This window comes from Platichthys flesus, chromosome 12, assembly GCF_949316205.1.
Source record: "Platichthys flesus chromosome 12, fPlaFle2.1, whole genome shotgun sequence".
Classification (NCBI taxonomy): Eukaryota; Metazoa; Chordata; class Actinopteri; order Pleuronectiformes; family Pleuronectidae; genus Platichthys; species Platichthys flesus.
In genome coordinates this window covers 12,374,600-12,386,440 of record NC_084956.1, presented here as the reverse complement: position 1 = coordinate 12,386,440, position 11,841 = coordinate 12,374,600, and the positions used below count along the sequence as shown (strand labels likewise).

At 43.4% G+C, this 11,841-nt stretch overlaps 1 protein-coding gene across 1 annotated transcript in view; it reads left to right on the top strand.

Moving 5' to 3' along the window:
- The window catches only part of dst (dystonin), a 96,258-nt gene that overhangs the window by 27,245 nt on the left and 57,172 nt on the right, over nucleotides 1-11,841 (top strand). Inside the window, exons 10-32 of the mRNA XM_062400469.1 lie at nucleotides 124-219; nucleotides 311-438; nucleotides 2,717-2,810; nucleotides 2,904-3,058; nucleotides 3,147-3,621; nucleotides 3,713-3,841; nucleotides 4,010-4,087; nucleotides 4,198-4,359; nucleotides 4,580-4,684; nucleotides 4,870-4,965; nucleotides 5,071-5,196; nucleotides 5,293-5,445; nucleotides 5,521-5,675; nucleotides 5,762-5,888; nucleotides 6,025-6,208; nucleotides 6,824-6,981; nucleotides 7,077-7,255; nucleotides 7,342-7,480; nucleotides 7,568-7,761; nucleotides 7,843-8,005; nucleotides 8,092-8,175; nucleotides 8,344-8,451; nucleotides 8,536-8,634. Coding sequence (XP_062256453.1) covers nucleotides 124-219; nucleotides 311-438; nucleotides 2,717-2,810; nucleotides 2,904-3,058; nucleotides 3,147-3,621; nucleotides 3,713-3,841; nucleotides 4,010-4,087; nucleotides 4,198-4,359; nucleotides 4,580-4,684; nucleotides 4,870-4,965; nucleotides 5,071-5,196; nucleotides 5,293-5,445; nucleotides 5,521-5,675; nucleotides 5,762-5,888; nucleotides 6,025-6,208; nucleotides 6,824-6,981; nucleotides 7,077-7,255; nucleotides 7,342-7,480; nucleotides 7,568-7,761; nucleotides 7,843-8,005; nucleotides 8,092-8,175; nucleotides 8,344-8,451; nucleotides 8,536-8,634 — 3,387 coding nt within the window. The remainder of the gene's footprint in view (nucleotides 1-123; nucleotides 220-310; nucleotides 439-2,716; nucleotides 2,811-2,903; nucleotides 3,059-3,146; nucleotides 3,622-3,712; nucleotides 3,842-4,009; nucleotides 4,088-4,197; nucleotides 4,360-4,579; nucleotides 4,685-4,869; nucleotides 4,966-5,070; nucleotides 5,197-5,292; nucleotides 5,446-5,520; nucleotides 5,676-5,761; nucleotides 5,889-6,024; nucleotides 6,209-6,823; nucleotides 6,982-7,076; nucleotides 7,256-7,341; nucleotides 7,481-7,567; nucleotides 7,762-7,842; nucleotides 8,006-8,091; nucleotides 8,176-8,343; nucleotides 8,452-8,535; nucleotides 8,635-11,841) is intronic.

Here is an 11,841-nt window from a genome sequence, read left to right as displayed (position 1 = left end):
AAATAGTCATATATATATATATATATATATATCTGCTGTGACTGAGACTTGAAGTTATATTGATGATATGGTTTATGTTTATTCTTATGCTAATTTCAGTGTAACCTCTCCTTTCTTTCACAGGCACTTTACACACAGTATCTCCAGTTTAAAGAACACGAAATCCCAGTGAAAGAGAACGACAAGACAAAAATCAAAAACTTCTACCAAATGCTGGAGGTATGCAAACGATAAAAAAACAGAGCTTGTTACTTCGATTCTGTGTCTCCTTGCACGTTGTAATAATTTGTGTTTGTGGTGATTCTGCCAGATGTGGATCGAGTTTGGACGCATCCAGTTACCCCCGGGGCATCATCCCAACGATGTGGAGAAGGAATGGGGTAAACTGATCGTTGCCATGCTGGAAAGGGAGAAGAGCCTGAGGCCTGAGGTGGAGAGGTATGAAAAGCCTCTGAGGCATATTAACGCTTTATCTGGCCCGGGCCGTCATGATGTAATTCAAAGTACTAATTATCTTTTTAAAGGGGTACCAATTAGGTTTTTCCATATTTTACATCACACATCATTTTACAAAGTCACATTTCCATCACACATCATTTGACATTTTACAAAGTCAAATGATGGGTGATGGAAACCGTCCGAAGAGGCTGTATGTGAGAACACAAATCTCAGAGTCAGCTGCTCAAGACATTTTCTTGAATTTTTCTCGCCAGCCTACTAGCAAGATTGGAAAGTCTGGAAAGTGCCTCAGTAAGCCCATGAGAGCATACAGCAGGGACTTGCCAAAATGGGAGTGAGTGGGTGTTATCTAACACCAAACAGACCCAAAACTGGAAAATAACATATATCATAGGATAAAAAGAGAAGCCAGACACGTAGAAGATGCTGACTAAGGACGACTAGATTTGAGAGCTTTTGATGAGAAGGGCTGACGCTGTCGGCCATGTTCTGTAAACACTGAGCTTTATATGTCAGGTCCTGCCTCCTGCATGTGCGACCCAGGTGCCATCCCTCACCTGAATGTTCTGGAGAAAAAAATCTGGCCCGACAATCTCCCACTGTGTTCCTCCCAGGAAAACTCCAGAAAAAGATCGGGCCCAATGTCTGAAAAGAGTCAAGTTTATATGCACTTAACAAATCAAAATTTACAAATCTGTATATAATGTTCTGTTTCTCATTTTTTGTTATTGGTTACTTATCTTTATAGTCAGAACGTCCACACTGATTGGAGGATGAGGTGGTGCTCACAACTGCTGCATGTGCTGCCCCTCCGCAGCCAATGAAAATAAAGTGGGCCTTTAGGGGGCGTGAGCTGATATTGCCTGTTTCAGACAGCCCTTCGTCCTACTGTTCTTGGTTATTTGTCTTCTAGGAGTCACTATTGAACTGACAATATTTTATTAGAACTGAAGCTGGTGTTTCATTTGACCAAATGTTTATGTTTGAGGCCACACACTGGGATCCAATCCATGACATATGTGGATAGTGTGCTGCAATCGCAGGGAAAGTTATTTAGATAAAGAAGCAAAGATGCTGCATGGGTCAGCAGAACACTCTCCGAGGCTGGCGTGCACAGGTGTCACATTGCAGGTTCAACAAAGTCTCTAGTGAACCCAGATGCTGGAGGATCGTGTTAATGTCAGAGAGTGAATTTCCTTATTAAAGCAGAAAGCCCCTCGCTGAGCCGTTGCGCTCTATGATGTGGTTTATAGCAACATTTCTATGAGGTGTTGATTTACTGCAGCCAAAGATCACACTCTGCTTATGATAACGTTGCATTTTATCCTGCTGTTGTCATGGATGGTTTGCAAAACTGAAAACAGGAATCAAATAAATCTCTAATGATGAAATAATCATTTATCATTTACAGAGGTGTTTTTACGTTCTGCAGCTCAGGGAAGAAACCCTGATTCATTTATTTTCTGGCTACTTTGAAAACACCGAAACATGAATAGCTGGATTTTATGTCGCGGCCGGCTTGAGTTAAGGTGTTTTCTGATATTTAATACCATGACGGCTTTTTAATGGCAAGTTCAGTCAAGTGTTTGAACTTGGCTTTCTGTTTCCATCAGTGTTTGTTTGCAGAGTAGATCTTATTTCCAAAAAAACTCAACTGTCATCAGATGCATTTGAAAATTCTCTGTCAACGATATTATGCCTCTCCTCTCCTGACCTCACATTCTATAACCACTTTAGATTTAATACATCAATATTGGGTGTGGTTGAAAACTGGCAGAAACAGCAATTGCAGCAGTTGAATACAATCCCAGTTCTTCTGCAGGTGAAGCTGTGTCTCAACCTGCTGTGTGGATTTTATCCCCCTAAGGGTGGCATTTTATTCCAGGCTGGGATTCGTTTCACATGCCGCTCACCTGGCCGCGACGCTATAAATATGAGAAAGTTGAAAGTTGTCCCGTCAGTTGCGAGTGCTCGTGTTAAAAAGCTGGGGTCCGTACAGAGGGACGGTGCGGGTGGGACACAGCGATTCACTGATGAAGTAAGATGGCCTATTCGAGTGGGATCCGCTCTGCTAGCAACAGCAGCTTCACCAGCTATGGCTCCGGTGACAGTGTTTATGCTGAACCTTTACAAATCAACAGCTCGGTTTTTCTCAATAACAACATCAACTTTGGATCCAGGTGAGGTTTGCAGTGCGTGAGTATGACTTTCGTGAAGCTTTTTTTAAATTCTTTTATTGAAAATTTGTTTGTTTTAGGCTTGAGATGCTGCAGCAGATTGCCAACAAAGTCCAGCGGGACTGCGTTCACGGGGAGGACAAGCTGGGGTTGGCACAAGCAACCCTGCAGTCTGTAAGTAATCTGCAAGCTCTGTTTGTCTTTATATATAAATATGACAAAATACTGAGTCTACGTTATTTCTCTTTTCTTTTTGTCTCTGCTAAGGATGCAAAACGTCTTGAGTCTGGAATCCAGTTCCTCCACGAATCAGAGATCGCTGGCTACTTGTTGGAGTGTGAGAATATCCTCCGACAACAAGTGGTGGACATCCAGCTTCTCCTGGATGGCAATTTCCCCTTTGCAGATCAACTAGTCCAGAGGTACAAAGTAGATCCCCCTGTATAATAGCACACAGGAACTTCTTAAACATTAAGACGACTAATTTAAATCAATCCTCATTTTAAACAGAGTTTCAAAACTTCGTGACGACCTCCTAACCCTGAGAGCCGAGTGTTCGTCGGTGTACAGCAAAGGCCGCACCCTGACGACAGAGCAAACCAAAATGATGATCTCGGGCATCACGCAGAGCCTGAACTCTGGCTTCTCTCAGAACATCGGCACAAACCTGACACCAGCCCTTACTCCTGCACTCACCCCGGGGGGATTCTGTACTCCCGGGTCCATGTTCACCTCTAGCCTTACACCGTGCCTCACCCCTTCCTTGACCCCTGCCTTGACCCCCGGCATGCAAACTCCTTCAGTCCAGAGCTACATGGGGAGTGGCGGCGGTGGCGGCATGGATACGGGGAGCCTCCGGCATTTGAAACACATGCAGATCCGCAAGCCTTTACAGAAGTCCTCACTGGCCGACCCCAACATGACAGAGGAGGAGGTCAACATGAAATATGTTCAGGACCTCCTGATCTGGGTGGAAGAGATGCAGGTGAGTGGTTCACATCAGATTTTTGTTATGTACTGTTGAGATGCTGGGTATATGATTTTCCTTTTCCCTTCTTTCTTTTTTCCTTTTAAAGGTCCAGCTGGACCGTTCCGAGTGGGGATCCGATTTGCCCAGTGTGGAAACGCACTTAGGGAACCACAAAAGTGTACAAGGAGCCATTGAAGAATTTCAAATGAGTCTTAAAGAGGCCAAACTGAGTGAAGTAAGGATTCTGGAGTATCTATCTGTCTTCAAATTTATGTAGAAACATAAATGATAGTAATAACGACAACAGAATCTGTGATCTAAATAATAATGTCAATGTTGATTTAGTTAAATCAGTTTCTTCAGAGAAAACTAAAAGAAACCAAACGTATTTTTCTTTTCTCAGATTCAGATGACCCTTCCCCTGTTGCTAAGCTATTCAGACAAGTTGAACAAACTCGAAAGGCAGTATGAGAGGCTATTGGTAAGTTATCCACTGAGCTCAACAGTCATAATCTTAAATCCTGCAATGCTGTGTAAATTCTATAATTACTGTGCCGTTTGTAGACTGAATTTATGGCGTGTTGGTTTCAGAGCTGTTCGAGAGAGCGGCAAAGCCACCTGGAGAACCTGCTGGACTTCGTGTCGCAGGCCACTCAGGAGCTCATCTGGCTGAACGAGAAGGAGGAGGAGGAGGTCGCCTTCGACTGGAGCGATCAGACCGGCAACATCTCCAAGAAAAGAGACTACCACGCCGTAAGCCCTTTAATGTGTAATTTAATATCAACAGTCTTTTAATCAACAGTAATCTGTTAAATCCTCCTGGCAGACAGAGCAACAAGGACCTGTTCAGACAGCTGTGTTTGTTGCTTAGCTGAATGATTAACTCCATACTGAGCAGTGTGGGGCAGGTCATGATAATATGTGATAGGGTGGGGTAATGGCTGGAGATACTCAGCTTACTGTCTTCATACAGGACCTGATGAGAGAGCTGGAGGAAAAGGAGGAGGTGATCAAGTCCGTGCAGGACAAGGCTGAACGCCTGATGTTCAAGAACCACCCAGCTAAGATAACCATTGAGGTAAGCCGCTGTTTGTTGTCTCTCTGCGGTCAGTATGACAATTAGATTCAAAATGTTGGACCGGGTACAGTGCCTCCACCCTGCGTACAGCCGCCCCTGTGATTAAAAGATTGCAAAGTCCTGTTTCAGCTCGTCTTTTTCCAGCAATCACACCTGGACTCATGTTTGTGTTGGTTTTCTTCCAGGCGTACAGAGCTGCCATGCAGACACAGTGGAGCTGGATCCTGCAGCTCTGCTCGTGTGTAGAGCAGCATCTCAAGGAGAACGCTGTTTATTTCGAGGTGAGCTGCTGCGATTTTAGTATGTATTTTTTTGTGTCAATGCAGAAATGTATTCAGTAAACACAACTAATTTGTCATTATCCCCCCCCTTTCCTCCCTATGCAGTATTTCAGTGATGCCAAAGAGTCCCTTGACTACCTTAAGAACCTGCAAGACGCCATTCAACGGAGGTACAGCTGTGATCGGACAAGCAGCCTGCACAGACTGGAGGACCTCATTCAGGAGTCCATGGTAAACTGATGAAAAGAGAGTGAAGTGTGCTCGTGCAGCATGGGGGAGGTAAATGAAGGAAAGAAACACACTTGTGTTGATCTTGTGTGTTTTCAGGATGAGAAAGAGCAGCTCCTTCAGTACCGCAGCACCGTTGCCGGTTTAGTGGGCAGGGCCAAAAACATTGTGCAGCTCAGACCCCGGAACCCAGGGAGCCCCGTGAGATCCTCCATCCCCGTCAAAGCCATCTGTGATTATCGTCAAATAGAGGTAAATCCCTAATCTTATTTGATTTGAAAGTTTCCCTTCAAAATCTAAGCTGTGTCTGTATCACAACTCTTTCAGATTACCATTTACAAAGACGACGAGTGTGTGTTGGCCAACAACTCTCACCGGGCCAAGTGGAAGGTCATCAACCCGGCAGGAAATGAGGCCATGGTGCCCTCCGTTTGTTTCACTGTGCCTCCGCCCAACAGAGAGGCTGTCGATATGGCGACTAGGTGAGATGTTAAAGGCAAAGTGAACTCCTCAGTCAAATGTTTTTGCGATGAGAAAATTATTCATGCTGCCTTTGTTTTTCCTGCAGAACTGAGCAGTTATTCCAGAACGTCCTGGCACTGTGGCACCACTCCCACATCAACATGAAGAGTGTGGTGTCGTGGCATTATCTCATGTCTGATATAAGAGCCATCCGCAACTGGAACGTGTCCTCGGTATGTTTGACTTCTTCATTCTTCTCTGACTTTTTTTAAATCATTATCATTTTTGATAATCAGACTCATTTTTCATTGTCATTCCAAGAGAAATGCAACGTATAGGTGTCTTATTTTATCTCTCCGACTAATTCAGATAAAGACCATGCTTCCAGGGGAGCATCAGCAGGTCTTGAGCAACCTGCAGTCCCACTTCGACGAGTTCCTGGAAGACAGCGAGGAGTCCGAGGTCTTCACGGTGGCAGACTGCTCCCAGCTAGAGAGAGAAGTCGCCGCCTGCAAGGAGTACTACCAGGATCTGCTCCGATCCGCTGAGAGAGGCAAGGCTCCGATCCCCTTCCTGTGCCTCCCAACTACGAGCTGCTGATGCATATTGAACACAACGCCCGTGGGAAACACACAGCTCTTTAAGCCTTTTAAGCCCCAAGTCAATACCTTTTAGTTTTATGTAATTTTTCTTTTTTTTTGCTGAACTAAGAGGAATTCCCTTAGAGATGATGCTGTGAAGTAAAGCAAACACTTGGAAAACGTCAATGGATTTCAAATAGATTTTAAAAATACAAAATTCATGTTATTTTGTGATGTTATATAGATATGTGTAGAATGAGAGAGATAGGATCAATTAAAAGTAAGCCCCTCCCCCATTTTTGAACGTCCTCATCTTATGAAGTCCACTTTCCTAATGTGTGTATGACCTCATCTTGGCCGTGTAGAAAGTGCCAGTGACTCAGTCTCATTGCAACAGCTCTTACTTGGCCTTATATGGTGATAATGACGCCACCTAGAGGTGAAGTTAGGTTACTGTCAGTTAATGTGTGAGTGTATGCAGGATTAAGGCAACTGTTTTGTCCATTGCATTTAAAATCGTTTTTCAGAAAATGTAATACATTTGTATTTTCACTGTTTTGATTGCAAACATATATATTCTGTAACAGAGGAACACGAGGAGTCGGTGTACAACAATTACATCTCAGAAATCCGGAACTTCCGCATGCACCTGGAAGCCCACGAAGAACACCTCATCCGGCAAATCCGCACGCCACTGGAGAGGGACGACCTGGAGCAGAGTCTCCAGCGCATCACGGAGCACGAGGTACACATCTGAGTATCTGTAATCATTTGTGAAAAGATAAAGAACTTTGAGGTGTTGTTTTCTCAATCATGCTTTTTCTACACGCCACTCTCCAGAGGAAAACGACGGAGCTGAACAAACTAAAGGACGACCTCGATGTCATGAAGGAGAAGTGCGAGTTCTTCCTCAGGCAGGCTGCAGGTTCTCCGTCTGTGCCGACGCTTTCCTCTGAGCTCACCGTCCTCGTTCAGAACATGAGCCAAGTGTACTCCATGTCCTCCATTTATATGGACAAGTAAGACCTACCGGTTTATCGCTCTAAAGTAACTAATCCGCCATTTAGTAGCTGATTTGAAGACAAGTTCCTTCTTTTTTTCCCAGACTGAAAACAGTAAGCTTGGTGCTGAAGCACAGCCAGGGTGCAGAGGCGCTGGTTAAAGCCTACGAATCCAAACTCTATGAAGAAGATGCCATGAACCCTGATGTCAAGTCCATTGAGACTGTTATTTCAACACTGAAGGTAATATACACTTATTAATATTAAACATTTCACCTATTTAGGAATGTTTTCAGTTTTTTAAATGACCATTTCTCCCTCTGAACATAGCAATGGCGGACAGAGATTGATGAGAAACAGGAGGTGTTCCATGACATGGAGGATGAGCTGCAGAAAGCACGAGTGATCAGCGATCGCATGTTTAAGGCCCACAACGAGCGAGACTTTGACCTTGACTGGCACAAAGAAAAAGCTGACCAGCTGAGCGAGAGATGGCAGAACATCCACTCCCAGATTGACAGCAGGTTTGAGATTTTTGAGATTCTTGCAATATGTATATTTCATTACTCCTACATTTCTCATGATGGTTACTGGTCAATTCTCAGGCTTCGGGACCTGGACGGAGTCAACAAATCTCTGAAGCACTACAGAGACTCGTACAGTTCTCTCGATGAGTGGGTCAGAGAAATGGAAGCAGCACAGATACAGGCTCAAGAAAACAAACCTGAAGATAGCAAGGCACTGGCTGAGCTCTTAAACAAGCAGAAGGTAGAAGAAGAACAAATGTCCTCGAACTAAGATTAAAACAGTACAGAAGTATAAATATGTATATTAAACATATTTGTCTTTTTCAGGTGCTTGTTGCTGAAATTGAACAAAATCAGAGCAGAATTGATGAGTGTCAGAAATACTCGGAGCAATACTCATCTTACATTAAGGTAAATTACTTTATTACAACCTTAACCTGCAGAGCCTGTCTTGTAATTTTTCTGATAAATAAAAGTGGCTGTTCTGTTGATGGTGGACAAGGAAATAGTCGACACTAAAAGGCAATATTTGAGGATAAATAAACAACCTTGTAACCGTGCACACAATTTTGTTTTTAGGATTATGAACTTCAGCTGATGACGTTCAGAGCGATGGTCGACTCCCAACACAAATCTCCTCTCAAGAAGCGGAGGATGCAGAGCACTTCTGATGCCATTCAGCAGGAGGTGACTCCGATTTGACATAAGTTGGACAGGATATCTGTGATCCGCAGTACATGCTCATCAACAAACTGTCTTAATTCATTACAGTTCATGGATCTCCGAACCCGCTACACGGCTCTTGTGACTCTGATGACACAGTATGTGAAGTTTGCGAGCGAAACACTGAAGAGAACCGAAGACGAGGAGGTGAGAGCTTCATACTTTTCGGATCTGCAGTTGCTTGTGCAGTACGCTGTGGATGTTTGGGGCTTTGTAGCTGCTTTAATGTGTAATGGCAATATAGCTTTACCTTCTTGCCTCTGCATTATTCCTAAATGTCCTGTTTTTTATCCACATGTTGGATACCTCATGCAGCTACATACATACAGAGGTAGTACAGACAATGACACCTGCAGTTTGTGTTCCTCCTCATGCTTGTTGACATCTTGACTTGTTGACTTCTTCCATGGGTTGCATCTCTGAATATATATGGTCAGCTCATTATGAGTGAAGATGATTTGCTTCATTTGCACAAATGAAGCAAACAAAATGTGGATAGGTCACGCATGTGTCTCCTTATTGCTGGTGATGGTGAATTGCTGGGAGAAAACAGCTTTGTTACACTTTGACAGAAAGTCTGTCGCTTGTTGGACTTCTGCGGGAAAACACAGCCTCTCCAGGAGTTTTTTCAAGTATCGTAGTGCTATTAATAAAATGTTAAATACATCTTAGTCCATTTTTAAATGTGGAAATGTTTTTTTTAATGTAAAAGTATATCGGGCTAACTAAAAGAAAATCATGCAGTCTCAAAACTGCAAATTCCTGGAGCGACTGCTTAATACAGCTGCAACACTATAAAGGTAAATCATTCATGACAATTCATGTGTTATGATCCCTAATCAAAAATTAAGAAGTGGATGACTTCTTTTTTGTATCATAGAACAGAAAAGCTTTTGAACGAGCACAGAGTGTGGAAAGGACAGAGGGCGTGGAGCTCCAAAAAGCAGCAGAGGAAGTAGAGAGTAGTCAACTTAAGCAACGGATCCAGGAACAGGAGGCTTTGCTCGCTGAGAGACAAGTACAGCTGGAAAAGTTGGAGCGAGAAGTAGACACACGACAGAAGACTATTGACGATCTAAACTTTCAGAAATCACAACTCGAACACGACATACATCAGTTTCGCGCTAAACTAGAGGTAGCGTTCAAAGACAGAGCTGCCAGCGAGCAGGAGTTGATTCACACTAAACTGTTAATTGAGCAGTCAGAGGCCAAGTGGTCCGTGGCTCAGAGGAAACTAGACGACCTCTTACAAAATGGCCAAAATCTTAAGATGCCAAGCCCCAAACTTCAGAGAAAAAAAGAAGTGGAGGAAGGTGCTGAGGAAGAGCTGCAGAGACAAGTCCAGGCTAAAGTTAATAAAGTGGCTCAGCAGCCTTTGGCTTTTCACAGTCAGTCGACAGTGGACAGTGAGCCAGAGTTGTCTTCAGGTAGAGAAGATGACAGAGTGAAGGTGGAGCTCCTGCAGCAGAAACTAGAGGAACTAGTCCTGGTTCAGAAAAGAGCAGAAATGGCAGAGGAGAAGGCAAAACGTTTCAAGGAGCTGTTGGATGACAGCAATAACCGAGTGAAGAAACTTCAGATGGATGTGGAAACTGAGAGGGTCAACATGAGGCAGAATTCTGATGATCTCCAGCAGGAGACGCTGAACATGAGGAGATCCATCAATGAACTTCAAGAGGAAATCAAGTCCCTCCAAAGAGCAAAGTCCTCACTGGAACAAAACTCTTTCTTCCAAAGTACGGAAGTAGAAGGCCTCAAGGAGCAGCTGAAGGCCACCCAGGGAGAAATGCTAAAGAAAAGCTCCACCGAGCATGAGAATAATTTCAGGATTAACAATTTAGATGAGGAGCTAGCTTCCAAGCAGGCCTTAATAGATCAGCTTAAGTTTAAATGCAAGGAGCTAACGAGGTCAAACGTCTCCTCTGGGAGTGATATGAGAGCTCTTCAGATCCAAACTGAGTCACTGGAAAAAGAGAGATCACTTTCTGAGCAAAAGATAAAGTCTTTAAAGAGCGAGATAGAAAGCTGGAAAAAGCAACTTCAAACCGCTAAGGAGGAAAACAGCTTATTGAAGAAATCTGAGCAGGCATCCCAACTCAAATTTAACAACCTCGAAGCAGATCTTCAACTAAATGAATTGGTTGCTTCTCAGCTGCGAAAGAAAGTAGATGAATTAAAACAGATAAATACGGAGATTGAAAATAATCGAAGGAACGTGAAAGCTAAACTCGATCAGGTGACAGCGGAAATTGAGAGCAAGGATCAGCAAATTAGAATTTTTAAGTCTCAGGTGGAGGGAACCAAATCGCAGGTCAGAATTATTGAGGAGGAACTAAATAAGAAATCCCAGACATCTTACGAGCTTCAGATGAAGCTACATGATAACAGTGACGAGTTAAGGAGAATAACTGAGCTGCAGCTGAAAACGCTCAAACCAGATATAGCCAATTATGAGAAAGAAATAAAGAGTCTGAAATTGGAGCGGAACTCACTGATTGCTGATGTGAATTTAGTAAATGAAAAAGCCCACAGGCAAGAAGCCGAAATTAACAATTTGAACAGGATGATAAAGCAAATAAATGCAGAACTTGAGAGAGAATATGCTGAGAATCAAAAACATCTTGATAAAGCCAAGGCATTAGATGATGAGCTTTCCAAATATAGATACAGCAGCTCAGAGAAAATAACAGGTAATCTAAAGCAGGAGATATTTGCTCTTCAAAACGATAAAAAAACAGCAGAAAGGACAGTTGAGAACTTGAATGTTAAACTTTCCGAGGTAAGCTCTGCCCTTCAGCAAACTAAAGATGAACTGGCTAAAGAGGCCAAAGAGCGACAGGTCAAAGAATCCAAAATATTGCAGCTGGAGAGTGAGCTTCAGAAAGAAAAAATGTCTAGTTCTGACAACCCTCGATCAAATCTACAGCGTGAGAATTCAATCCTTCACAGGGAGAAAGCCGAGGCACTAGAGAAAAACATGTTATTGGCATCTGAAATCAAGACGCTGAACGATAAGCTTAGAAGCACCAAAACGGTAGCTGAGCAAAAGCAGACAGAAAACTCTACCCTCCAGCTGAGTTCCCAGCAGATGGAGGAACAGCTAGAGAAGTGCAAGAAAATGTTAGGTGAGTTAAAGAATAAACTAGAGCTTCAGAAAGAGGGCTACGAGAGGCAGCTGTTGCTAGTGCAGACTGAAATAGAGAAAAAGCTCATTTTGCTGCAGTCGGACATCTCAAATGACAACGAGCAGTTGAAGCATCAGTCCGAATTAGCAGGAATGCTCAACAAGTATTTCAGACAAGACGTGACACACATAACAACAGTGCATCAAACCACAGTGGAGTCAAAGCAAAC